We start from the raw sequence: 27,747 nt of genomic DNA on the forward strand, positions 1-27,747 counted from the left end.
TTTAAGTTATGATTTAAACTAAAACGGCATCAACGTTGTCGAACTTATACTGAAACGATAATGATATCGTTATGCATTAAAATCACAAGTAAAGTAACGACATTCATATCGTTTTAGTATAAATTTGATGAATTGGAAATGGTTTCAATAAAAATCACAATTACAACTATATAGATATTGTTTCTTTTCATATAAAACGATAACGGTATCGTTCTGGTTAAAAACAACGATTCGACTGTCCACGGGCACCCGTCGTGCCTTCAACATACGTGGGACAATAAAAAGAGGTTATCAAGTGGGTTAATACCACTCGAATGAATTAGAAAGAGCGAACGAAGATACTTTCTGTAGGAATAATTCGAAGGTGGTGGGTATGCAATCATAGGAACACAAATGTTCCCATAGTTTCTTTCAAATGAAATTGAACCCACTTGATTGCCTATTTTAATCATCTTAAATATGTCAGAAGCATTTCTGGTGGTCGTGGATAGTCGAATCGTTGTTTTTAGCAAAAACGATATAATTTTCGTTTTACTTTAATTGAAACGATATATATGTAGTTTTAGTTATGATTTAAACTAAAATGATATCAAGGTCATCGAACTTATACTGAAACGATAATGATATCTTTATGTATCAAAATCACAAGTAAAGTAATGATATTCATATCGTTTTAGTACAAATTTGACGAATTTGAAATCGTTTCAATACTAATCACGATTACATCGATATAGGTATCTTTTTTTTTTCATATAAAACGATAATCGTATCATTCTAGCTAAAAACAATGATTCAACCGTCCACAGGCACCCGTCGTGCCTTCAACATAAGTGGGATGATCAAAAAAGGTCATCAAATGGGTTGATACCACTCAAATGACTTAGAAAGAACTAACGAAGATACTTTTTGTCGGAATAGTTCAAAGGTGTTATGTAATCATGGGATCACAAATGTTCCCATAGTTTATTTCAAATGAGATCAAACCCACTTGATTGCCTATTTTGATCATCTAACATATGTCAGATGCATGTCTGGTGGTCGTGGACAGTCGAATTGTTGTTTTTACCAGAAACGATATAATTGTCGTTTTACTTTAACTGAAACGATATATATGTAGTTTTAGTTATGATTAAAACTAAAACGATATCAAGGTCGTCAAACTTGTGCTGAAACGATAATGATATCGTTATGTATCAAAATCACAAGTAAAGTAATAATATTCATATCGTTTTAATACAAATTTGACGAATTTGAAATCGTTTCATTTCAAATTACAATTACAATGATATAGATATCGTTTCTTTTCATATAAAACGATAATGATATCATTTTGACTAAAAACAATTATTCGACCGTCCACGATCACTCGTCGTGCCTTCAACATACATAGAACGATCAAAAGAGGTCATCAAATGGGCTGATACCAATCGAATAGCTTAGAAAGAGCGAACGACGATATTTTTTGCCAGAGTAGTTCAAAGGTCTTATATAATCATTGGAACACAAATGTTCCCATAGTTTCTTTCGAGTGAGATCGAACCCACTTAATTATCTATTTCGATCATTTTATATATGTCTGGTGATCGTGGACTATCGATTCATCGTTTTTAGATATAAAAATATGAATATCGTTTTATTTTCGAAGAAAAAATGTATAGGTCGTTTTAGTTCTTATTTGAACTGCAACGAGTTCAAATTAGTCAAATTTATAATGAAACGATATGGATATCGTTATGTACCAAATCACGATATAACGTAACGTCGTCCATATCGTTTCATTATAAATTTGACAAGTTCAAAATCGTTTCAGTTCAAGTAATAACTATAACAACATTGGTATCGTTTCTTTTCACTTGCAACGACAATTATATCATTATGCTTAAAAATGATGATTCGACCATCCATGACCAACCGCCATACGCCAGTCGTACATACGACGATAAAAATAGGCCATCGAGCAGGTTCAATCTCACTCAAACGAAGCTACGAAAATATTTGTGATTCCATAATTGTCTTTCACATTCGAATTGTTTCAATATAAACATGTATCCTCTTTGGCTCTTTTTGAAAATTGTACTAAAACAACATGAATGTTGTTTACTTATTTCATGTTGTGCGCCTAAGCCTCTTAAGTAGTTAAGCAATGTGTATTTTATATCGAAACAACATACACATCGTTGTTGTGCTTTAAGAACGATTTCAATGTCGTTACGCAAATCAATTAAACAATGTGTTTATAATACCGAAGTTTAGTACGAGATTGCAGGCGAGTTGGTTTCAGTGCCCGTAACAGCAGTTGCAAGCTAGCAAACAAGTGAGATAGAAAGCTCGCAGTCCGAAGGGGGAAGCGGGTCGGATGGCAAGCCCCCCTCTCTTTCGAGCGAATTGCGGAGCAGGACCTTCCCGGATTTGCACGATAGTCAGCTATGCTAGCCCACGATGAACGATATAGGTGTCGTTTTGTATTTCATGAACGATTTCAATATCGTTATAAGGGCATTTTAGTCCTTTACAAATTGAACTTTCCATGCTTAATAACTTTAGGCCTTTTAATCAAAAACCTTAGATGTTGGTCTTCTTAAACTAATGTTTAGTTTGACTTGCCTTTTTAACTCAATCCCCACGCATAAACTAGTAGTAGCTAACCATCCAAAAAACAAAAAAATAAGGAAAGAAAAATTTGTGTTGATATAACAAAAGTTAATGACAAAGCTTTCTGATCTAGTGACACTAGTAACCAAGAAAATTTCTTAGACACGAGATCTTCAAGCTGTTTTAGGCTTCAGTTTAATGCGCTTTGCTCTTGAATATAGAAAAACTCCTGCGAGGGCTATCCCAGTACCTGCACCCAAGAACAAAATAAAAACAATGGTCGAGATTGATTTGATTTCATTTCATCTTAGAAGTTTACTGAAATTTGAAGTAAAAGCTATACCCAGAGTGTTAATAAGTGAAACTGGTGTGCGGAAGAAGAGTACAGAGCTCACAATCACAACTACTCGCTTCACACAGTTGCCCACAGAATGAGTAACAGGAGAAACGCGCTGCAATATCATGTAAGCAATCTGCACAACAAACTCTTATCAGCAATCGCATTATGAAACCAAGGCATGTAATTGTGATCCTTTTTCTATCAACTTTTATCAAATTATGTACTAAATCAGGAATTCTGGGAATGTCAAGAGAAATCATGAACATTGAAAATCAAGATCGTTCTTTATTGTGCTGAGCTACATTGCTGGGGAATTGACTAAAAGCTAAAGACATAAAAGCGCTATAATAACAGATTAAGCTTCAAATCCCATGATATGTTCTAGAAAAACCAAAGAAAGAAGCTCTTTGGAAGAGTCCTGAAATATTTCCAACACAGACAGAAAAACTTGAAGACGTTAAGATATAGTTTGACGAGGAGGTTCAATATGGTATCAGTGCAGACGAAGATCTTGAAATCAAGTCTCAACACCACCCATTTATGAAAATTGTGGAAGTATTGGGTCCTTAATAAAAAAAATGGATTCAGACTCCAAGTGAAGGGGTGTGTTCAACTGATATGTTGGACTGTGACATTCAGGCAAAGATCTTGAGTTCAAGTCTAGTTGAAAATTTTAATATGGCTTGCACGTTAATGGACATTTTGAATGGTTTGTTTGGTGAAGTGTACTTTTTAAGTATAGTACGGTATGATCAAAGAAGGAAAAAAAATCTGCAATGCATACCTGCTGATATGCATGGAAGCAGAGAGCAGCAATAAGAGACCTAATGTAAATTTCTCTGACATTCAATCCCTGGCAAGGAACAACAAAATTTCTGTCCCCATTATTACTCTTCCACCAAATAAGTTATAAGCAGATTTTAAACTAAATAAATTGATCAAAGATGAAAATAAGTTACTTGTTTTCTCAGTAAAGATAGGGTTACTTGGAAAATAAGAGACCGTTTATGAGAGATTTTTATAAGTGAAAATGATTTTTTAGAGAATGTGTGCTTAAAAAGTAGGAAAAAGTTATGGTCTCATAAAATGTGTGGTTGAAATGATTTTGGGGGAAAATACCGTTTTGATTCGAAGGACAAAAAATGTAACGTATCCAACTATCATTTCTGCTCTTGAAGTTTACTTACAGTACTCTGAAGGAATGAAGGGGTAAATTTGACTCCTTCAATAAAAATAGCAGCAGGAGCAAGCAAGATGAACGACATAATTGTAATTAACGAGAAAAGTGTAATATTGTCCAAAGAGTCCTGCATGAAAACAAACTGAAACTGATGCACCAATTCTGAAAAATAAAAGCTATTTGGAAAATAAGCTCCTACTTTTCGTTCGTTCTTTCTTTCTCTTTTCAGTTCTTTCGAAACAAACATCACAAAAGAACCACTTTTTGTTTTTTCCCCAAATTCTTTTGATAGGATTAAAATCAAAGATTCGGCAAAGATTATAAGAAATTGCTCGCAATTCTGATTAACAAACAACTTTTGGCCGTAAAGTATACCTCTTTGTTAGCCATAAACTTCTTGCTAAGGACATTGCGAGATTGATTTGTCAGATTTGAGGCCATTGCACTCCAAAAGCCAGCCCTTGAACAGAGTGAGAACGGGTTGCATATCGTAAAAGTTAATACTTACTCTCTAGAGAACGTTTTGTTAATAAGGAAATGGTATCTTTAAAAAATCATGTTTGCTGAAATAAGTAAGTCAAAAGATCAGGTAAAAAGGGCAGCATATTCTTGAAGCTTCTTACCAGTTGAAAGAGGCCTCAGTCATTGATGCCAAAACCACTCCACCAACAATTGGTAGAAGGGAAGAAACAACCCATATTGTAGGAAACTGACCAAAGAGAAGACACCAGAACGCCATTAATTTTTCAGAAATAGAAAATCCCTTTTATAAGTTACCGAAGAAAAAAAGGATCCATATAAATTCATTTACTGGTTAAATAACTTGTTACGAGGAGAAAAACTCATGCTGTTGAAACAAAATAAGAATAGTTTCTTCGATACAGCAAAAATATATATGTCAATCATCACGGCTATAAAGTTATCAATTTTAAGAAAGTGAAAAAATAAATAGATTATGGCTGTTTTGCGGGGTGATTATTTACCATGTCATCGTGTATGAACTATTAGAAACATTATGAAGAAATTTTGTATGTGTAAAATGAAATTATATGGATACCGCACCTCTCCAATAAACATAGCTGAGAGGACAACAGAGAAGAACGGCTCTGTAGCTTTGATTGTGTGAGTGAACGAAACAGAAACTTTTCCAAGACTCATATTGGTGAAAAGGTGGCCTAAAGTGTGCATCACTGCCAAAGGAAGAATTGTAGCAAGCTGTCAATCAACAAATTCAAGATCAGTATTTGTATGAAAAAATTACCTTTCTATAAAGTAAATTAAGACTTACTTTCTAGAGAAGCAAGTTTGTAAGTAAAAAGTAACTATGAAAATCATGTTCAGTAAAATAAGTATCCACTGCTCATAGCATTCCAGCATTGTATTGAGTACCTGGCGACTACTGAGTTTTGGCCGCTTGTAAAGATTGAATATCCACATGAAAATAACGAGGAGAGTCCCAACAGCCAATTGAACTAAAGTGATTGTCAATGGATATGGAAAAACTTCAAGAACCTGTTCAAATTAGCACCATACCTCCCGTGTCAATAGTTGAGAGTTGAGATACACAGTAAGCTTGTAAGAATGGAATTCAACACCTTTCCCATTTGAAATTTAATAAAATCACGTCTGATTTCGATTCCGACATTGAATTCTATGGTGCCGATATTTTCTGGCTATCATAGTGTTGAAGATCAAATTTCAATAAATATATATGGCATCTCTAACAGTTAAAGTTTTCACCTACTACGGCTAACATATATCAAAGCTGGACAAAGTATATGGACTCAATTCTTACCATCACTCATTTATAGAAACATTGTACACATGACAACTTTCATGAAAAAATGAATCCCAGCTGCACAATGAGTAGTTCAGATCAAATTTAAATAAATATGGCAACTCTAACGGCTTAAGCTTTGCAACTCAAGAGGGAAGAAGAAGCACAAGCAAGAGAGGGTGAGCTATAAAACTTGACAATTCATACCAAGTTAGGGTTAACATAGTATCAAAGAATAAGATATATGGTTTCAAGTCTTCCGTCTCTCTTTCATAAAAACATTGTACACTCGATACAAATTTAAAGAAAAAATGAATTCGTGCTGCACAGTTCGGAGTGATGATTAAATTTATATAAATAAATACTAACTCACAGTCTAAAACAAAAAACAAAATCTTTTCTTAACATCTCACAAGAACAAAGATGCATGCATAATCAGATATATAGAAAGCATGAACAAGATTAAAGACTTCCCCCACAAGCCTTTTTTGCTGCATCATTAAGCCCCTGTTTGACAATAGGAAAAAAATTGTTTTGAATAATTATTTTTAGGAGAATGTGTGGTTTAAAAGTATGAAATGTTTTGGATATATATACTACATATTTTATTGGCAAATTTGTGATTGAAAATGATAAGTAAAGAAAAAAAAAGTTTTTAAATAATTGTTGTCAAACAGGCACCCGACACCTTTCTTTACAGGAAATTGTCAGATTAAATCCATGTTGGGGCCCAATCACAATGGAGAGTATGTATGCATAATGATTCACTGAATAGCCCCAAAGCCAAAAGGCTTGTAGAGACAAAGTCTGTTGTCTTCCAGAAAAAAAAAAAAAATAACAACCTGTTTGTCGTAGATATTGAAATAGACATTAAACAAGTACCAAAGCCCGAAAAGTGTTCCCAGCACCAAAGTATCCCTAGCACTGCTGGATTTCGGGCTCTCACTTGCATCCGGGCTCTCCGGAACTGAGATGGCCCGAACCGAAACTTGCTTTGAGGGTCTACGAGAGCCCAGAAACCACCCCTTTAGTCTTGCAGAACAATCAACCGGGTTCAAAGAGGAGTCATTAATAAAACAGAGTTTTCTTGATGTGGAAAAATTAAATCTGTAGAGAGAATAAGATTGGAACTTTTGGTGTTTTGTGGATACAGAAATGGAAGGGGAATATGAAATTGTGGGGCTTTGCATTTTGCAGAGATCAAGAAAACGAAGAGATAAACAGATTATGTACGTATATATGGGGGTTTTGGGAGGCGTTGGGACACTGGCGCCGCCGTGGACGTGGTGGCAGGCGGTGTTTGAAGTGTATATCAGCGAACAGTTTTCCTACATGAATCAGAGATGCAAAGGAGGGATATACTGGCAAACTTGGATTCTCAAAGAACGAATGTTCGTGGGTCTAGTCAAATATACACATACATATTCATATGTATAGTGTATGTATATATTTTGGGGCGTGGGACGGTGGAGAGGGGGTAAGGTAGGCGTAGGGTGTGGGTCTGAACGTTTGCTGTAACTGACTGTACAGTATGTCCAGGTTCATGAAGGATTAAAAGCTGGAGATATAATAAAAATAAAAAAGAATCTTATATCTTAGCCCTGTTTGAGCCCCGTGATATTAAATTTTATTACATTTCATTTTTCTCTCTTTTATTTTCAATCATACAATTTTCCATAAAATAATATTACACGTAAAAAATTTTCATTCTTTTTCAACCACTCATTTTTCAAAAAAACACTATTTCTCTCATTAATTTTTCCACGTAATGGGGATCAAACGGAAGCTTAAAATAATATCAATTACACCTCTATTGTTTTTTAATTTGTCATTATTTTTCAAATTAATTCTTCTCAAACAAGGTCGCACGCACCTTGCCAATAAGAGGGACACATGTCCCCAAAGCTCTTATTTTCCATCTCCCTATCCGTTATCGATACCGTGCTCCCTCTACTAGAGTGGCTTTTCGAACAAGAAATTTAACTCTCCTCTTTTTAGATTATAATTTTAAAATCAAGAACAGAACGAATCCTCTTCTCAGAAACACAAAGAGCGAGGTATACCATTTTTTGAGAAATTAGATTAGATGAAGGGACAAAATGTTTGTTTATTTAAGGATTTTGCTTCACAAATTTTCTCAAGGGTTGTAAAAAATAGAGATGTGCTATCCTAATATCAAGTAAATTGCCTTTGCCTTGAAAACAAATTGTTACTACATAAGACTTTACGTCTCCAAAGATGGTATTCTAATAGTTTGTAATTAGACGCTTCTCAAAAGAGACGTCCCTTTAAACAAAATTTGTTAGAAGAACCGAAAATTTCTCGACATGTAATTTTGATACGTAAATAAAATCGAAAAGTAACGTGCGAGGGTATATGTCTGAAGAAGGGTTAACGTTAAAAATGTGTGTGCACTTTGGTCACACATTCAAGGTTTGATGTCACTATTTACCAACTTTACAAATTTTAGTCAAAGGTATTAATTGTCTCATTATAGAAATTTTTATGGTCCCCTTATACCAATGTATTTGGTCCCATTATTAACCAACTTTGCATAATTTAGTCAAATTTGGACAAATGTCGATTGGAAACAAAGGAAGGAGAATTTTTTTTTCTATAGAAAATTTTATCTTAATTTAGTAATATTAATAATTTTATATGAATACATAATGTAGTAAAAATCTTTCATTCGTTGGTCAATTAATCGATATTGGAATAATTTTAAAATTCTTAATACAATAAGAATTTCAAAAACTTGATAAATAGTAAGGATGTGTTTAATTTGTTATTTTTAATTTTGCAAAATGTTGAAAATGTTACGTCTTGTCATACTTGGCCAACCTACTTGGGCCTATGGCCCACTCAATCCGAGTCACGTGGCACTCTAGTCAAGGTGGCATGCATGGTCGAAGCCCTTCATGCGAGGCCCATCTACTGAGGCCTGCAAAGATAGCCGAAGTCCTAAAGCGGAAGTATTACATGAGCGGTAGAAGCCTCCGAACCATGGAGGAACGTCTTTCATGATCACCTCTCCCAAGAGATCTTCTATATAAAGACTTGTTTGAATGATTGATGGAACGTTTATCATGAATACATATGTCAAGTCTTATCACTAGCATCGGGGTTCTGCATTAGCAATAAATGCGCAGCAAACTAGCAAGTCAAGGATAATACCTAGAATTGGATGTTTGAATAAAGGAGATGAGGCCACGTGCCACCTCATCTAAGGACTGTCATTTCACATGTAACAATATAAATACTTCCCTCGTATAACATTGAAGGGTAATGTAAGAATCAATACATGAAACCATATTTTACTCAACCCTCTCTTATATCTTGCAACACAAACGAGTTCATACATATTGAGATATACATTTACAAATGTCGATTGGTAATTACTGTACAATCGGATTAAGAACATCTCGCCGGATTCTGAACGTTCTCGTCTCGTATCGTTGAGCTACTCCCACGCCCCTTATTCATTCATTCTAGACCATCCACATGTCGTAGCGTGTAGGACATTCGCTCACGTGTGCGCGAGTGGGTCCGGCATCTATTGGCAACACTTTTTGGGTCAACAGATTGGCACCATCTGTGGAAAACCATACCATAACCACGAACAACCTTGTGGTGAAAGCTTATTGAAGAGCATTTGGGCATCCCCCTTGAAAAATGATTTGTTCTTGAAAAAGAACAAGAGGAAGCCCCACAACTTGGCAAAATCTGAAAAGTTAGACAAAAAGAAAATGAGTTCAAACGAAAACACACCCCCCAAGAGGGTAAGAGAAAACTCAAATGTGCCTCCTCCACACGCTGCCCTAGTAGCTTGGCAAAGACTCCACCACCACCAAATAAGAGATGGATTGCGGGCGACGGCACGACTGTCGAGAGAAATGGCAACCGTGGCGGCCAACATGAGAGACATTGCTAGCCAAAACTTGGTCATGAGGGAGCTCATGGCCCAGATGCAAGGCCAGGGAGGCTTCCCCATTCCTCCATACGCCCCTCAGGGGCACTACCAGCAAGAAGACAAAATTAAAAGTCATAGAACTGCCTCACCGACTATAGCCGAGGTAAAAGCCCATTTGAAAGGGAAGTGGAAGTTGATGTTTCCTCCAACTACGCTTCTGGCCGACCCACCGAGGTCCCATTGAATCACGATAACTTCTCACCTCCGTATGAGCAAGAGTCAAGACATAGGAGGGCAGACAATGTATTTGACAGAATTAGCCCCGCTGAACCGAGGCTTAGGCAACAGCAGACACACCAGCCTTGGACAATGCCACCGCCTCTACCTCCGATGCCCCAGCAGCCTGAAGAAAGGCTGGAAAATGTCCCCCGTGTTGCTCCTCCTATAAATAGGCGCCAGGGGAGGAAGGAAGAGGCTATGAACCGTCCCGAAACCTCTCACCAACAACCACGGCAAGAGGCCGAGGAATATGATTCAGATGAACAGCAGAGGTCCTGTGACTTGGACGATGACGATGAGAATTTTCCATTCTCGAGGGAACTACGGAGTGCCCAGGCTCCAAACCACTATGTAATGCCAAAGATACCAAAGTATGACGGAAGAGGCGACCCGGAGAAGCACCTGAATGCTTATAAAACTCACATGAGCCTATAGGGTGCCACCCCAGCTGTGAAGTGCAGAGCTTTCCATTTGACACTTAGTGGAGCGACTGAAATTTGGTGTAGCAGGTTACCACCTAGGAGCATAAGAAGTTGGCCTAAGTTCAAGACAACATTCTTGAAGAGGTTCGCGGTAAGCAAAGAAGGAGAGGCCCCCATCAAACGCCTCCAAGACATGAGACAGGCGCATGGGGAGTCCCTAAAGAGCTTCCTATCACGCTTCACCGATGAGATGACATATTGCGTGCAATTCACCGATCGTGAGGCGCTATCGGCATTAAGGAGAGGTCTGAACATGAATACCCTATTCTGGAGGGACGTGCAAAATCAAGATCGCACCACCTATGACGCCCTACTCGAAATGATGAGTGGGAAATCATCAATAAAGAATTGATTGAGCATAGGAACATGGCAAGTAAGGGCCTCCCACCTCCTCAAAGGCAGCGTGCTCGAGGGCCAAAATCCCACCTGATGGACTACCGAATGAATCAGGCTGGAAATGAGAGTTCTGGCCAAGCACTTGTCGCCACCACCTTGAACGCGGTCCCCACCATGGCATATGAGGATATCAACCCAATTACTAACACCCAACAGACGGAGATCCCACAAGGATCCCGTAGAGGAAGAGGTCGTAGCGGGGTTCGGGACCTAGAAATAGGTCAAATCAGAACCCACCGGGATACTGTGTACACCACCAATCCTATGGTCACGACACAGCGAATTGCCGAGACTATGCACACCACTCCCGGCTGGAACCCCCGAGGGACAGAAATGAATCGCCTCAGGCTAACAGGCCCGTGCCCAGGCACGACAATCGACATGGGCGTGAAGAGGTTGCTCCCTGTCAAAGGGATGTTTCCCCATGACGAAGGGAGCGTGATACGGAGAGGCACAGGGAAGGGTGCAGGCACCGAAGAAACCGACAAGCCCAGGATGAGGCCCCTATTCACGAGGTGGATACCATAGTTGGAGGACCATATGTTGGCGGTGAAACATGAAACGCCAAAAGGAATTACGCCCGAGAGGCTAAACACCCCCCTTTGGCAAGTTACATTGTGGACAGTGGCTCCCGGAGGAACCAAGTTCCATCCATCGTCTTCACCCAAGAGGACGTCGAAGGAGTTTACTACCCCCACTGCGATGTACTTGTTGTGAGAGCCGTCATAGCCTGAAATGGGCTCAAGCAAATGTTGGTTGACAACAGTAGCTCTGTCAACATTCTATACGGATCAGCCTTCGACAAGATGATATTGGATCATCAGTTGACACCCACCACAACTCCTCTGTACGGATTCACCGGAGATAGCATCACTCCAAGGGGAAAGATAACACTCGCCATGGAGATAGGAGAGTCTCCCCAAACTACGATGAATTTCATGGAGTTCCTCATTGTCGACAGTCAATCGGCCTACCATGGAGTATTAGGCAGGCTAGCCCTAAAAGAATTGGGAGCAGTCACCTCCATCCACCAACTATGCATGAAATTCCCAACGGAAAATAGGTGGCAACGGTGAGAGATGACCAAAGAGGATCGAGAGAGTGTTATCTAAGCTCTATTAAAAAGGTATAGCCCCGGGACGTCCATGTAATCATAGCCGATATAGTCATGGCTGATGTCCCAGGTGAAGCTCCTACTGAACCAGAAGATATCGATATGATTGATGCACCACCCAACCCAAAAGTATTGGTCATTGATGAGATCGATCCCCGCATAATTGAACACGAACCTCAAGCATCCCCAGTTGAGGAACTTAAGAGCTTCTCCATAGACCCCCGAGACCATCCAAGGTGCTGAAAGTAGGTAAGGACTTATCCAAGATTTTGAAGGAAAAGATTAAAGATTTCCTAAGTCAGAACCTCGATGTCTTTGTTTGGAGGCATGAGAACATGGTGGGCATAGACCCCAAGGTCAGTTGCCACCACTTGAAAATCGATCCTAAGGTTACCCCACGCAGACAAAAAAGGAGAGCCCTCAATCCTGAAAGGTATGAGGCTCTGAAGGAAGAGGTTCAAAAGCTCATCAAAAATGGCTTTATCAGGGAGGCTACCTATCCGAGGTGGGTCTCCAACCCGATTTTAGTAAAGAAGCACAACGGCAAGTGAAGGGTGTGCATCGATTTCACCAACCTCAACAGAGCTTGCCCGAAAGACAGCTTTCCTCTCCCAAGTGACTAGCTAGTAGACAGCTTTATGGATGCATACTCCGGCTACAACCAAATACCCATGCACCCGACCGATGAGGAGCACACCTCTTTCATCATAGACTGAGACCTTTATTGTTATAGGATGATGCCCTTCGGATTGAAAAATGCCAGAGTGACTTACCAAATGGTCGTCAACAAAATGTTTGTGGACCTCATCAGCAAGACAATGGAGGTATACGTGGATGACATGTTGGTAAAAAGTCTGGAGGCTGAGGACCACATAAGACACCTCAACAGCACCTTCCAAATCTTGAGAAGATATAGGATGAGGCTCAACCCCCTCAAGTGTGCCTTTGGAGTGGCCTTCGAAAAATTCTTAGGATACATGGTCGATCAACGCGGAATTGAAGCCAACCCGGAGAAGATTGAGGCCCTATACAAGATGAGGTCCCCCCAAAAGCCAAAGGAAGTGCAAAATTTGATTGGGCGGGTGGCCACACTTAGCCGCTTCGTCTCCAAAGCTACAGACAAATGCTTTCCATTTTTCAAAGTACTGAAACCTGGGAAGAAATTCCAATGGAACGAGGAATGTGAAAAGGCCTGAAAAGGCACCTGGGGTAGGCCCCCCTCCTCTCCAAACCGAAGCCCGGTGAGATCCTATAGCTATATCTAACCATTTTCAAAGAGGCCATCAGTTCGGTTCTAACCCGAGATAAGGGGACCACCTAACTCCCAGTTTACTATACAAGTAAAGTACTGCTATCGCCGAAAACCCGTTACCCCGATATGGAAAAGCTCGCTCTGGCCTTGATCACGGCCTCCAGGAAATTGAGACCCTACTTTCAAGCTCACACCATCCATGTACTGACAAACTTTCCCCTGAGGTAGGTACTCCAAAAGCTCAATGCCTCAGGAAGATTGTTGAAGTGGGCAATAGAGCTAAGTGAATTTGACCTCGTGTTCAAGGCTAGGGCAGCCATCAAAGGTCAGGTCTTGGCTGACTTTATGGCAGAATTCGTCAACTTACCCGAGGTAGATGAAATCATGGAACCCGTCGAGCCCCCTACGTGGAACTTATTCATGGATGGGTCGGTTGGAGATGCCGGCTCAGGTGCTGGAGTAGTCCTCATCAGCCCTGAGGGTCACAAGCTAAACTCAGCGATGAGGTTCGGGTTCAGGGCCACCAACAATGTAGTAGAATACGAGGCACTACTTGCAGGCCTCAAGCTGGCCAAGGAAATGCAAGTAAAAAGGCTCCTCATCAGCAGTGACTCCCAGCTGATTGTTAGTCAAGTAAATAGTAACTTCTCAGCCAATGATAAAACGATGGCCTCCTACTTGAAAATGGTGATGAACCTTACCCCATCCTTTGAAAAATTTGAACTAATCCCGATCCCTCGTATCGAAAATTCTCATGCGGAAGCACTCTCCAAGCTCGCTAGTAGCAAGGATTCAGAACTACTCACAGTAGTATCTATAGAGCACCTCCTCCTACCATCAATCGAGGCCCCCAATGTCATGTGGGTCGCCGGGACCCCTACATGGATGCAGCCGATCGTAGCATACCTCAAAGACCAGGTACTTCCCACTAACAAGCATGAGGCCTACAAGCTAAGGAGGAAGTCAGCCCACTTCCTCTTCGTTGATGATGTTCTTTATAAGAGGAACTTCACCTCCCCACTCTTACGGTGCATTGGAGGAGAAGAGGCTATGTACATATTAAGAGAAGTCCATGAGGGCGTGTGCGGCAATCACTGCAAAGGGCTATCTTTGGCACAAAAAATATTGAGGCAAGGATACTACTGGCCTACCCTGAAAAGGGATGCCCTTGAATTTGTACGAAAATGTGATAAATGCCAACGATTCTCTTCGATACAAAGACAACCTTCGTAGGATTTGACCGCGGTCTCCAGCCCTTGGCCTTTCTCAAAATGGGGTATGGACCTCATAGGCCCCCTACCTAAAGGTAGAGGAGGTGCGAGCTTTGCAATTGCGGCCATCGATTACTTTACAAAATAGGTTGAGACTGAACCACTAGCAAAAATTACAGAAGCAAACACTTCCAAGTTCTTGTGGAAGAATATCATATGCCGGTTCGAGATTCCCTACTTAATTGTCTCAGACAATGGTAGACAATTCGACAACAAGAAGGTCAGGGCGCTATGCAAAGAACTCAGCATCAAGAAGCATTTCTCCACGCCCCACCACCCACAAGCAAATGGCCAAGTTGAGGTTGTGAACAAAACAATCAAACATGTCCTAAAAAGGAAGCTTGATGTGTCAAAGGGGGCCTGAGTGGATGAGCTGCCACAAGTACTTTGGGCGATCCGAGGACCCCAACTGGGAAAATACCCTTCCTCATGGCATATGGTACTGAGGCAATGAGCCCCGTTGAGGTCGGACTCTCGTCTCCAAGACGTCTGCATTTTACTGAGATGACAAACGACGAGCTTAGGAGGTACAACCTCGACTTCATTGAAGAAAGAAGAGATGACTCCCAGTTGAAGCTCGGCATATATCAAAGGAAGATGACGAGATACTTCAACTCAAAGGTAAAGAAGAGATCATTTCGAATCAACGACTTGGTCCTTAGAAGAGTTTTCCTTTCCTCAAAGGAACCTGGTTCCGGTTCACTGGGTCCAAACTGGGAAGGCCCACTTAAATTAGACAAAGAGATCCGGCCTGGGACTTACTGGATTGAAGACATGAACGGCAAGGCCCAACCCCGTCCATGGAACATCGAGCATCTCAGAATCTACTACCAATGAATGTACTACCTCGCTGGACGATCTTTCCCAGCTCTTGTAACATTTCTATGGTTCAATAAAATTCTGTGATTAAATTAACGTGTCGCATTACTTCCTCACCTTGGAGGAGAGGCAAGCGTCCATTTCTGGGCCACCTCGATTAAACTCCAAGGCGCATGCACATGCCTCCCTTTTGATGAGGCTGAACATCAAGGGGAAAAGCCTCAACATGGCTACACCATCCACTATGTTGAAAAGTGTCGTCACCTCAAAGGAGAGGCAAGCGTCCATTTCTAGGCCACCTCGCTTGAACTCTGAGGCGCATGCACATGCCTCCCTTTTGACGAGGCTGAATGTCAAGGGGAGAAGCCTCAACATGGCTACACCATCCACCATGTTGGGAAGCGTCGTCACCTCGGAAGAGAGGCAAGCGTCCATTTCTGGGTCACCTCGCTTGAACTCAGAGGCACATGCACATGCCTCCCCTTCTGACGAGGCCGAACGTCAAGGAGAGAAGCCTCAACATGGCTGCACTATCCACCATGTTGGGAAGCGTCATCACCTCGAAGGAGAGGTAAACGTCCATTTCTGGGCCACCTCACTTGAACTCCGAGGCGCATGCACATGCCTCTCCTTTTAACGAGGCTAAACGTCAAGGGGAGAAACCTCAACATGGTTACACCATCCACCATGTTAGGAAGCGTCGTCACCTCAGAGGTGAGGCAAGCATCCATTTCTGGGCCACCTCGCTTGAACTCCGAAGCTCATACACTTGAATCAGAATAAAATTCCCAGTTCGGCTGGAACGATTAATTCTTAAGATCTCCTCAAGTTACGATTATTAAGCTTAAGTACAATATCATTTGCTTAAGTCCAATATTGGTCATAACTTTCACACAATTTATTTGCTCAAGTGATTGGAGTTAGGATACCCAATTAAAGTTATTTAGTTCTTCAATAAATATTACGTTCAATTACTTAGCAAGGCCAACACACTTCAGAGAAAGGAACAACATTAAACGAAAAAGATATTAGGACTTCCGCAGCTTGAGCATCAGAGTTTGCTTCTCCTACCTCTGCTACTTCAACTCCCACCGTCTCACCAGCTGGGGTTTGAGGCACCTCGTCCACAAACTTTGGCCTGAGTTGCGACAGGTCCTGATTTGGGTACAACTCCTCAGCCTGCTCCATCACCTCGGCATAAGCAAAGTTATTCCAGTAAATGCTGATGCTCTGGTACTCCGCAGTATTGTGGAAATTGGCGATGCAGTCTTTCACTGCCTCCTCCCTTGCATTTTGGGCTTCCTCCCTAGCATGGGTCGCCTCATCGACGTACACTTAATTTGGCCCTCGATGAATTTGTATACATTTTGGGCCCCTGCCAGCTCCTTGTTAGCCTTCTCCAAGGCTTCGACTGTCACCCTCTAGTGGTCATTGGAAACCTCCACCTTCTTTGTCAAGGAGGTCATCTCAGACTGGGATTCATGCACCTCCCTCTTCAATGCCTCTATCTGGGCCAAGGTAGACTCCAACTTGGCCGATTCTTCAAGTTTTTGGGCCCTAGATACCTCAGCCTCGACCCTAGTTGCTTTCAGCTCCTCTTCAAGGGAGACCGTCTTCCTTTCTGAGGCGGTGGTCCTTGTCTGGAAGTCAGTGAGGGCCTCCCTGCATTCCAGTGCAAGGCCAAAGGTCCTAACACTTTGGCTCACAAGAGCCTTGGTCAAGTCTGTGGCATCACAGGAGGAGGCGTGCAGCTGCCACCGATCTGTCCAGAATCTATAAAAATTTTTGTGGCGTCTAGGATCTCAGGTAGCAGGGCCTCCACCAAAGCAAGGCCAAAGGTCCTAACATTCCAGTGCAAGGCCAAAGGTCCCAACACTTTGGCTCACAAGAGCCTTGGTCAAGTCTGTGGCATCACAGGAGGAGGCGTGCAGCTGCCACCGATCTGTCCAGAATCTATAAAAATTTCTGTGGCGTCTCGGATCTCAGGTAGCAGGGCCTCCACCAAAGCTGGGGCCAGAGGCTCCTCCCTGTCGGCAAAGAAGCTCGAAGACTTGCCTTGTACTCGAACAGGTTTATCTTTGGCAGTCTCCTCCTCAGTCACCTCAACTTGCCTCCTTGCAGCCTCCTTCCTCACCTCATTAGCCTCTGCACGCCGGACCATTTCAATCTTAGTCACTTTCGAAGCGGCTTCCAGTAGCTTCGGCGGTCCGGCTTCTTTGCCTTGGGACACAAAACTCCCAAATTTGTCAGATGAGCTGGAGATGTGCACCAACTTCCTCTTCTTCGGCTCCTTAGGGACTTTCTTCTTCCCCTGAGGCTCCTTGGCCTTTTCTGGCCTCTGGGGTGGTCCTCTCTTCGGAAGCTTACGAGGTGCTATCCTTGGAGAGACGCACAAAAAATATACAAGTGTGAGAGCTTCATACCCTTGGAGGCCATCAGTTCGAAGTCTAAGAAATAACGACTCATGTCGATGAGGTGATCAAAGTGGCGTAGCTTCAGAGGTCTCTTGTAAATATCCTCTACCACTTCAAACTCCTCCTTGCTCAACTCGAACCTCGTACTGTAATCTGCAAATGAGGCATCAACAGTTAGAGAAAAATTAAAGCTGAAAACGGAATGCAAACTACTTAGGCTGGGAGACTCACGAGCTTCATTGTATTGGGTTGGTACTGTGCGAGACAGAGCTTTGTCTCCCTCCATCGCCTGTCACTTACCCCTCACCCAGAACCACGACTCGTTCCACCCCTTTATGGAAGAAGGCAGTCTCACCACAAAAGGTGCATGGGTCCCCCAAGGAGTCAAGTAATACCACCCTTTGGACTCCTTACCTATTATCCTAGGCTGGAATGAGGTCATGAAGATGTGGAGAGGCATGTCCTCGCCAAGCGACACTTCCTTCCACAAGAAGTACGAGCCGACCAACTGGCTCCACCCATTTTGCAGAACCTGGGCCGGCGACAACATGAAATTCCTCAGCACAACCCTGAAGAAGGGGTGTAGAGGAAGATGCATACCTACCTTAAATAAATATTCGCTCACCGCCACGCACCCCAACCTTGGATAACAGGCTCGCTCATGGGCCTCGGGTACTAACATCTCCACATAATGAGGTACATAGTACCTCTCCCTTATCTCCCCCAACCTCTTCGACATCATATTCGAAGGGACTCTAGACGCCCTCCACTCTACATTGTAATCTACTTCCTCCTCGATCATAGCAATCTGCTCAACCTCAGAGTCCCCCCTATAACTAGACCCCCGACCAAACGACGCGACAATGACCAACTCCCTACCCGAAGTCGACTCCATCTCAGAAAGCAACTAAGAATAAGAGGATTTTCTGTGAAAAGTACCTACTGAAAAACTACGCGAACAGAGTTTGTCGGAAAAGCAGTAAACGGAATTGCCTCAACACTGCAATGTCTAAGCTCTAAGAGGAGAAATCAGATTGCAAGTGCTGGAAAATTCTGAAAAAAAGAGTTCTCTCACCTTTTATAAAGGATCCGGACGAACCCACACCGTCAGATCGAAACTCATTCAATCTGAACCCTTCAGTTTAAATCAAATCCGAAGCGTAGAATTCAAATAGTTTTTGAAAACTACTCCTCAGATTTAAGCGTGTCTCCCATGCACCTCATCCAACACGTATGCTTCTAGAAGCTCCAACTGTTCTAATAATTATGATTTTAGTTTGACGGCAGCAGGTGCCTTGGAAGTCGCAACGGTTCAGCCACCTTTCCTCGAAAACATGCACAAAATATCAAATCTTTGGCACAACTGTCGAGGAACAATTATTGTCAATGAACCTCGGCTTCATCTCCAACATTTAGCCATCAAGCCTCACAAGTTCGATTTTCCTACCACCTCGGCTTCATCTCCAACATTCAGCCATCAAGCCTCGCAGGTTCGATTTCCTTACCACCTCGGCTTCTTCTCCAACATTCGGCCATCAAGCCTCGCAGGTTCAGTTTACCACCTCGGCTTCACCTCCAACATTCAGCCATCAAGCCTCGCAGGTTCGGTTTCCCTACCACCTTGGCTTCATCTTCAATTTCAACTTTCACAAGCCTCGCACATTCAGCTCATTCCACTACCTCGGCTTCTTCATCATTCACCCACAACAGCACACTTTTAACTCCAACCATGATATAAATATCTATACTTGGACTTGGGGGACTATATTATTTGGGTTCAAAAAATTTTTCAATTTTTACCCAACCCACTGGCTTTACTTCATTAAAGTCCACGCATTACATAAATGACTATACTTGGACTTGGGGGACTATTGTTACGTGTTGTCATACTTGGCCAACCTACTTGGGCCTATGGCCTACTCAATCCGAGCCACGTGGCATGTATGGCCGAGGCCCTTCATGCGAGGCCCATATACCGAGGCCTGTGAAGATAGCCGAAGCACTGAAGCGGAAGTACTACATGAGCGGCAGAAGCCTCCGAACCATGAAGGAACGTCTTCCATGATCACCTCTCTCAAGAGATCTTCTATATAAAGATCTTGTTTGAATGATTGATGGAACGTTTATCATGAGTACATAAATCAAGTCTTATCACTAGCATAGGGGTTCTGCACAAGCAATAAATGCGCAGCAAGCTAGCAAGTCAAGGATGATGCCTAGGATTGGATATTTGAATAAAGGAGATGAGGCCACGTGCCACCTCATCTAAGGGCTACCATTTCACATGTAACACTATAAATACTTCCCTTGTATATCATTGAAGGGTAACGCAAGAATCAATACAAGAAACCATATTTTACTCAACCCTCTCTTATTATCTTGCAACACAAACGAGTTCATACATATTGAGATATACATTTACAAATGTTGATTGGTAATTATTGTACAATCGGATTAAGAACATCCCGCTGGATTTCGAACGTTCTCATCCCGTGTCGTTGAGCTACTCCCACGCCCCTTATTCGTTCGTTCTAGACCATCCACGTGTCTTAGCGTGTAGGACATTCGCTCACGTGTACGCGGGTGGGTCCGGCATCTGTTGGCAACACTTTTTGGGGCCAACAGAAAACTTGCTTGATCTGCTATTTTTGAAAATGTATCCTCAAAAACAATGATAACTTTATAACACAGAATTCAAAATGCATTTTTGACGTTTTGAATATTTTCAGTGAAAGTTCTGAAAACATTTAAAACATGTAAAACAAGCGTTCAAATAAAATTTTAATTTTAATTTTTTTTTAAAAAAAAGCATAGACTTATGGCACGTTGTTGAAGAAAAAACTACTCAAATGAAGGGCACAATTAAGACAAATACGGATCACATTAAATATATTGATTATTACATAATTGACCTTTCGTCAAACAGGATAATATGGCATGATCAAGATAGGATTCGATCATAAAAAAATCATCGAAATTGGAGTGTTGAAATTTTTCATGGGGGATTTAAAATTTCATAAGGTTCCTAAAAGAAGGGTTCACTTAATTTAAATTAAATAACTAAAGTTTAAAAATATAAAATTTCAACAGATAAAATTTTTAGATTTAAAAAAATTAAATTCTAAAAAACAAAAGTTAAAAAATAAATTATAAAAAACTAAAAATCTAAAATTCTTTAAAAAATCTGCAAAATAAGATTATAAAAATATAAAATAAAATAATAAAAATTTTAGAAAAATAAAATATAAAGTGAAAAATTTTCAAAATTTCAAACCAAACTTGTTTTCTAATTTTTCATTTGAAGAAGTAATTTCTCAAAATGATAAACAAATCATGTTTTTAGCAAACTTGGAACAAACTCTCAAAAGAGATCTAAAAATAAATTCAAAATTTGAAGCTAAAACACAAATCAAACGGCACTAATATATTAATTGGGGATTCTCATTGAGATTTAAAATATATTAAGGGAATGTTTGATTCGTTCGAATTCCACCTTTTTTCCAATTTTGTGTGTTTGATACGTTTTAATTTTCATGGAATTCCATTTTCTTGCTTGTCTTGGGAAGTATTTTCTTGGTTTTTAAGGTATTGGTTTTCCAACCTATTGTTCACGTTTTTTTTTTTTTTAGCAATGAAAACAAATTCTAAGAATTATTGTAAAAAAATATTTCACTTTAATTGACAATTTTCATATAAAACAAAGTCAAAAGAATATCAAAAGATAAATGATTTTCTTGATATATATATATATATTTTGTTGGCAATGAAAACAAATTTCATTCCCAATATCAGTAAAATTTATCCCTTTAATTGATAATTTTCATGTAAAGCCAAACGAACACCAAAAAACACTTTTATTTCAACATTTTCCAGGTGAAAAATTATATTAATCAAACACAATAATTTACAATTCTCAGAAAAACAATTTCGAGGCAGTTCAATTTCCTAAAATTTGTTTTCAATTCAATTTAATTCCATTTTTGCAAGCAAACGGATCCTAAGTTTTAAACATGACAATGGATAAAATTTTCTTTTCTAGTTTTATCTCTTAAAGATGGAGAATGCAAGCATTATTTGGAATGATTGGGTATATGGCATAGGTAGGAGTCAGTTTAAGCCGATCGTGAAATCTTTGGGCTCAATCCTGGACAAATGATGAAAATTGCTAAGTTGGAGTATGTTATGGGAAGAGGAAATTTCTAGTGGAGTGGTAAAATGCGTAAATATTAGAAAGAATATCAACAACACTAACCTATGTAACATATGGGTGGGCAAAAGTCCCACTCGAACTAAAACTAGCAATTCAATTTGTTTCTTCTTGAGTTAAATAGGTGAGGATATTAGAATCAAGAAACTATGGGTTTGATTTAGCTCTCGATTCTAGAACCAAAATTGAAGAAACAAACCTCCCATTTTATTTCATTTTATTTTTATAATCGAACCTGCCAAATTATTACAATTTCTCCAATGTTTTATTGTTATTATTTACTTTTGGTCATTTGTATAAATTGGTAGATGAATTTTATTGGACAACTTCTTGTTTGTATTTTAAAATTTGGACTATGATCATTATTTTGTAGGATAGATTATGTCATTTGTTGTGTTTTTCTAGGGGTGGGCGTCGAATGTTTTGATCCAAGTATATCAAGAACTGAAACCACCCATTCGACTGGTATTTTTTGAACGAAAACATTTGATTTCATGTAATTTTTGGAACCAAATTTCAAAAAATGGACCTATTAAACTTTGATCATTTTGTAAATAGAATCATTAGATTTCATTTAATTTTTGGAACCGAATAGTTAAACTATCCACCCCTAGTTGTTTCAAACATTAGGAAAATGAGAATGGTTATTGAAATTCCAATTTCATAATTAAAGTTGAACCGACAGTTTCATTTACAAGATACTAAGTAATTCTAGATTAGATTTAATTCTCTATCGAACCAGACTTTGCCCACTAATCTAACATGTCATATGAGTGACTCCTACTAGGAAAACTTGGAATCCACTGGATAAAGCAAAAGATCGAATGCCCATTATTTAAATTCATGATTTCTCTTTGCACAGTTTCTCATCAACACATGATGCATTCATTAACAGAAAATGGAACGAGGACAGCAAGTGCTCAGATACGGCATTCACGACATGTATACTTGAACGCTTGCAGTCTTGACTACCTGACAAATTGGACAAATATCAATGAACCCTTCACAACCTATACACAGACACAAATGTCTACAAGGAAATAACAAGACAGACACTTCTTTACCCTTACACCCTCGGCATTTTAGCCGGTGATTAGTTGGGACTTCATTTCCCGAACCACTGACGATTTCCCAATGGTTCGTGCAAGAAACTGCATCGTCTACTTCACTCTCTCCAGAACCTTCCTGAGCTCGAGAAGTGCCTTGTGCCAGGAGTTGTTGGATATTGCTTTTCAGGACATTGACAATTGATTCATTGTATTTTGCTAAGTAATGCCACTTCTGAGCATCCTCGGCAACCTGCTTTATCCTGTCCCCTAACTCCTTGTTCTTGCGGTTCATGTTTTCCATTTCAAGCTCCTTCTCATTTAATTTCCTGTTGATTTGTTTCTCCATGGCATCGAGTAAAGAAATTGCGTGCCTTCGACTTAGCTCATTTACACCCTTCCGGATGTTCTCTTCCTGTTCAACAAAACCAAGTTTGAAGTTGCTACCTGAAAAAAATTATTAACCTGAAACAAATTGAACACCGTAGATCATGCATACACAGCAAAGGAAGAAAAATAACCTAAATTATTTTCCATTGTACTGTCCAGTCGTGTAGTACAATACGCAAGCATATGAGCAATTATAATCATTTGTGGTAAGTAGCCATTTTTTTGAAACTTCCAAAGAAGGAAAAGCTTGTGAAACCGAAGGAATAAATTTTACTACTTTTCACTTCAAAAATTTTGTATGCTTTAACAAGAAACAAAGTGTCAAGTAAATTAGGATGTCTCATTTGAATATTAATCACTATTGTCATACCTGAAGTTGAATGTACTGATTAAATTCTTTTGTCCATCGATCTATCTCCATTTCAACACTATTGCTGAGAGGGGCACCCAAAAGGCCGTCTTTCATGTTTTCACCAGCAGAAGTAACAGAGGAAATGTGTTGTTCTTTCTCAGAAGAACATCCAATGCCAGTTGACACGGGATTAGCATTTAAAGGGGTTCCAATATGGCCCATGTCAACTGGACAGAAATTGTTGTTTAATGATAGGTGAACTTTCAGCTGCCTACATACAGGTTCCCCTTTCTTAGCTCTTTCAATCTGGCGATTTCCAATTGGTGCTTTGTCATTACCAATACAATTTTTAGCATTGTCCCCAAACTCAATTGGAACTGCAATTTGATATCCATGAATATGTCATGAAATTATAAAACTATAAGGATAAGATCTAGAAAAATGATAAATTAATCAATTTAAAAAGCTATCTTAGCAAGAAAACAAAATGGGAGGTACAACTGTTGCAAATTTAGGTTAAGGTGAAAACTCCCATGGCAGTTGCATGTGCTCCTTTACAAAATCGTGTAAAAAGAGGCTTGTAATTTTTAACGTTACTTTCGTGTATAATTGAAAGCAATTAGTAATCAGATAGCAATAGGAGGATCATAGTTCAGTGGTTGTAATCTACTGACAGTGTGTAGAAACTGAGCACATCAGTTGAAGTTTCATACAGAGCCACTGGCAACCATGTTTTTGATATTCTGAACAAAAAGAAAATGGTAAAGGAGCAGAAAGTAGACGAGAATGATATAAGGTTTGGAGTCATTTTCCACTCAAACTCTCTAAGTATTGTATGGAAAATAGGATGGAATATGAAAGTTAATTGTATTACTTTCTTGTGTATAATTTACAACCTAATGAACTGAATTTGTATTACAAGTCCAGAACTAAACTAGGTAAGTTTTGGGAAAAGGAAACGTGAATCTTACCTAATCTAAATAAGGTACCTAATCAAATTATATCAAATTACACGGTAATACAAAATATTTCCTAAACTCTCGAGATTTCTACACTCCCCCTCAAGTTGGATCGTAAATATTAATCATATCCAACTTGCTGATTAAATCCTCGAAATTCGGTCGAGAGAGTCATTTGGTGAAGATATATGCAATTTGTTCTTCTGTAGGTACATAGGTCATGCATTGAATTCCGTCTTCAACTTTTTCTTTGATGAAGTGTCTGTCTACTTCTACGTGTTTGGTTCGATTGTGTTGGACTGGATTGAGAAAAATATTTATAGCAGCTTTGTTGTCGCAATAGAACTTAATTGGAAGATTTACCCCAGTTTGTAATTCCTCCAGTAGTTTCTTTATCCATAGTCATTCGCAAATACCTTGTGCAACTGTTCTAAACTCAACCTCAACATTGCTTCTAGCTACTACATTCTGCTTCTTACTTCTCTAGGTTACCGAATTTCCCCACACAAAGGTACAATAGCCAGTAGTTGATCTCCTATCTTCTAATGATCCAGCCCAATCTGCATCAGTAAAGACTTCTACTTCCTTTCTTTCATTTTTCTTGAAGAAGAGTCCATTTCCAGGAGTACCTTTGAGATATCTAAGTATTCTATATACTGCCTCTAAGTAAGCTTCCTTTGGAGAATGCAGGTATTGGCTTACCACACTAACTGCAAATGCAATGTCAGGTCTAGTGTGTGAGAGATAGATTAGTTTGCCAACTAGCCGTTGATATCTGTCTTTTTCAACTGATTTTCCAGTGTCTTCCCCTTTTCTTCCTTGGTCTATAGGAGTGTCACTAGATTTACATCCAAGCATGCATGTTTCAGTTAAAAGATCAAGAACGTATTTTCGTTGCGAAACACTGATTCCCTTCTTTGATCTTGCTAACTCCATTCCCAAGAAATATCTCATCTGACCCAGATCTTTTATTTCGAACTCTGTGGGCAAGTTTTTTTTAAGTCTCTCTAGTTCCAATATATTATCTCCGGTCAATATTATGTCATCAACATATACAATCAGGATAGCTTTCATTCTAGTTTCAGACGGTAAAACATAGTATGGTCTGACTGTCCTTGCTAATATCCTTGACTCTTTAACACTGTTGCAAATCTGTCAAACCATGCTCTTGGTGATTGTTTGAAGAAGAAATTATTAATATTATTAATTGTATTCAACTTCAAAAATGGTACTACAGTATGACTATTGTAGTCAACAAATAATTCAAATTTACTTCTAAAGTCCTTATTGATTCTGCAACTGATCAAAATTATATCCGTGAAAGATTGATACCTACAAAATATTTTGAAAAAACTACTTAGCGTTTTTATGATGCTAATGATAAAAAAACTCAATATTCAATATAAACTTTCAAAAGCTCCTATTTGTAATTCAAACATTCTATCTTGTAAAAAATTTGGATCAAGAAGTAATTCTTGGTACTCCTTTTATTATTCAAATTTATCCTTCTCAAGCTAATTCAAAAGGTTTAACTACAAATACTTTTGATCAAGAAATTTGTTTCAAATTTACAAATCCTCCTTCTTATAAAGATATAAATTCTTTAAAAGAAGCATCAATTTCAAAAATAATATCAATTTCAAGAAAAATCATATTAAATTTCACAAAGAAGAAATTAAATTTCAAAGAATTGAAGAACAATTACAAAATCCTTCAACTCAAGAAAAAATTTCAAATCTTCAAAAACAAATTGAAAAAGAGATTTGTTCTACTATTCCAAATACTTTTTGGGATCGTAAAAAACATGTGGTATCTCTTCCATACAATTCTGATTTTCATTAAACAAATATTCCTACTAAATCTCGTCCTATTCAAATGAACAAAGAATTGTTAGACTTTTGTATCAAGGAAATCAATGATTTACTTGACAAAGGTTTAATTCGTTCGAGCAAATCTCCTTGGAGTTGCTCAACTTTCTGTGTCAATAATTCGGCTGAAATTGAATTAGGTGTTCCGCGTCTTATTATCAATTATAAGCCTCTTAATACTGTTCTTCAATGGATTCTTTATCCACTTCCTCAAAAGAAAGATCTTTTGAATTGATTATTCAAGGATGTTATCTTCTCAAAATTTGATATGAAGTCAGGCTTCTGACAAATTCAAATTAAAGAAAAAGATAAATACAAAATTGCTTTCAATGTTCCTTTTGGTCAATACGAATGGAATGTTATGCCATTTGGTCTAAAAAATGCTCCTTGTTATGTTCTTTAGCCTAAAAAATGCTCCTTCTAAATTTTAAAAAATCATGAATGATATTTTCAATCCTTTTTCAAATTTTATTATTGTTTACATTGATGATATTTTTATATTTTCAGAAAGTATAGAACATTTCAAACATATCAATACATTCATGCATGTAATCAAAAAAATGGTTTAACAGTCTCTGCTAAAGAAATTGTTCTATGTCAAACAAAAATAAAATTTTTAGATCATAATATTCAAAATGGTTTAATTATTCCAATTCAGAGAAGTCTATATTTTACTGAAAAATTTCCTAATGAAATTTTAGATAAATCTTCTCTTCAAAGATTTTTTCGTTGTGTCAATTATGTCAGCGACTTTATCAAAGAGATAAGGTTGGTCTGTGCTCGTCTTTTCAAAAGACTTCAAAAGAACCTGGACCCATGGAGTCACGAGTGTACAACAGCTGTTCAAAAAGTCAAAAAGGTTGTCAAAAATATTCCATGCTTAATAATTCTTGATCCTACTGTTTCAATTATTGTCGAAACTGATGTCTCTAATTTAGACTTTGGTGGAGTGTTAAAGCAGATTCCAAAAGAGTCAAGTCAATAACAATTGGTTAGATTCCATAGTGGTGTATGGACTGGCCCTCAAAAGAACTACTCAACCATCAAAAAAGAAATTTTATCAATAATTTTATGTATTTCAAAATGATTTAATTAATAA

General features: G+C 39.1%; 3 protein-coding genes across 5 annotated transcripts in view; all 3 read right to left on the reverse strand.

The window, feature by feature from the left end:
• Positions 1 to 2,665: 2,665 nt before the first annotated feature.
• Positions 2,666 to 7,314, reverse strand: LOC111384165 (triose phosphate/phosphate translocator, non-green plastid, chloroplastic-like). 3 transcript variants are annotated; one of them, XM_023008416.1, is made up of 9 exons: positions 6,732 to 7,314; positions 5,502 to 5,624; positions 5,175 to 5,327; positions 4,736 to 4,821; positions 4,488 to 4,572; positions 4,120 to 4,239; positions 3,717 to 3,785; positions 2,936 to 3,065; positions 2,666 to 2,842 (listed from the first exon to the last, which is right to left on the reverse strand). In XM_023008416.1, the coding sequence occupies exons 1-9, from the start codon at positions 7,077 to 7,079 to the stop codon at positions 2,766 to 2,768; spliced, it is 1,191 nt and encodes a 396-aa protein (XP_022864184.1). In that variant the 5' UTR covers positions 7,080 to 7,314; the 3' UTR covers positions 2,666 to 2,765. The 3 variants fall into 3 exon arrangements, with proteins under 3 accessions (XP_022864184.1, XP_022864186.1, XP_022864185.1); XM_023008418.1 differs by having other exon boundaries at positions 6,772 to 6,866; XM_023008417.1 differs by lacking the exon at positions 6,732 to 7,314 and adding an exon at positions 5,908 to 6,725.
• A 15,527-nt stretch (positions 7,315 to 22,841) lies between these two features.
• LOC111384164 lies at positions 22,842 to 24,587 on the reverse strand. Its single transcript, XM_023008414.1, has 3 exons — positions 23,840 to 24,587; positions 23,098 to 23,494; positions 22,842 to 23,005 (listed from the first exon to the last, which is right to left on the reverse strand). Exons 1-3 carry the CDS (start codon positions 24,041 to 24,043, stop codon positions 22,875 to 22,877), a joined length of 732 nt encoding a protein of 243 aa, XP_022864182.1. The 5' UTR covers positions 24,044 to 24,587; the 3' UTR covers positions 22,842 to 22,874.
• A 676-nt stretch (positions 24,588 to 25,263) lies between these two features.
• The window catches only part of LOC111384166 (uncharacterized mitochondrial protein AtMg00810-like), a 3,752-nt gene continuing 1,268 nt past the window's right edge, over positions 25,264 to 27,747 (reverse strand). Inside the window, exons 2-3 of the mRNA XM_023008419.1 lie at positions 26,016 to 26,112; positions 25,264 to 25,932 (exon numbers count right to left, since the gene is read on the reverse strand). Of these exons, the coding sequence (XP_022864187.1) occupies positions 25,264 to 25,932; positions 26,016 to 26,112 (766 nt within the window). The remainder of the gene's footprint in view (positions 25,933 to 26,015; positions 26,113 to 27,747) is intronic.

This window comes from Olea europaea, unplaced genomic scaffold (assembly GCF_002742605.1).
Source record: "Olea europaea var. sylvestris unplaced genomic scaffold, O_europaea_v1 scaffold2860, whole genome shotgun sequence".
Classification (NCBI taxonomy): domain Eukaryota; kingdom Viridiplantae; phylum Streptophyta; class Magnoliopsida; order Lamiales; family Oleaceae; genus Olea; species Olea europaea.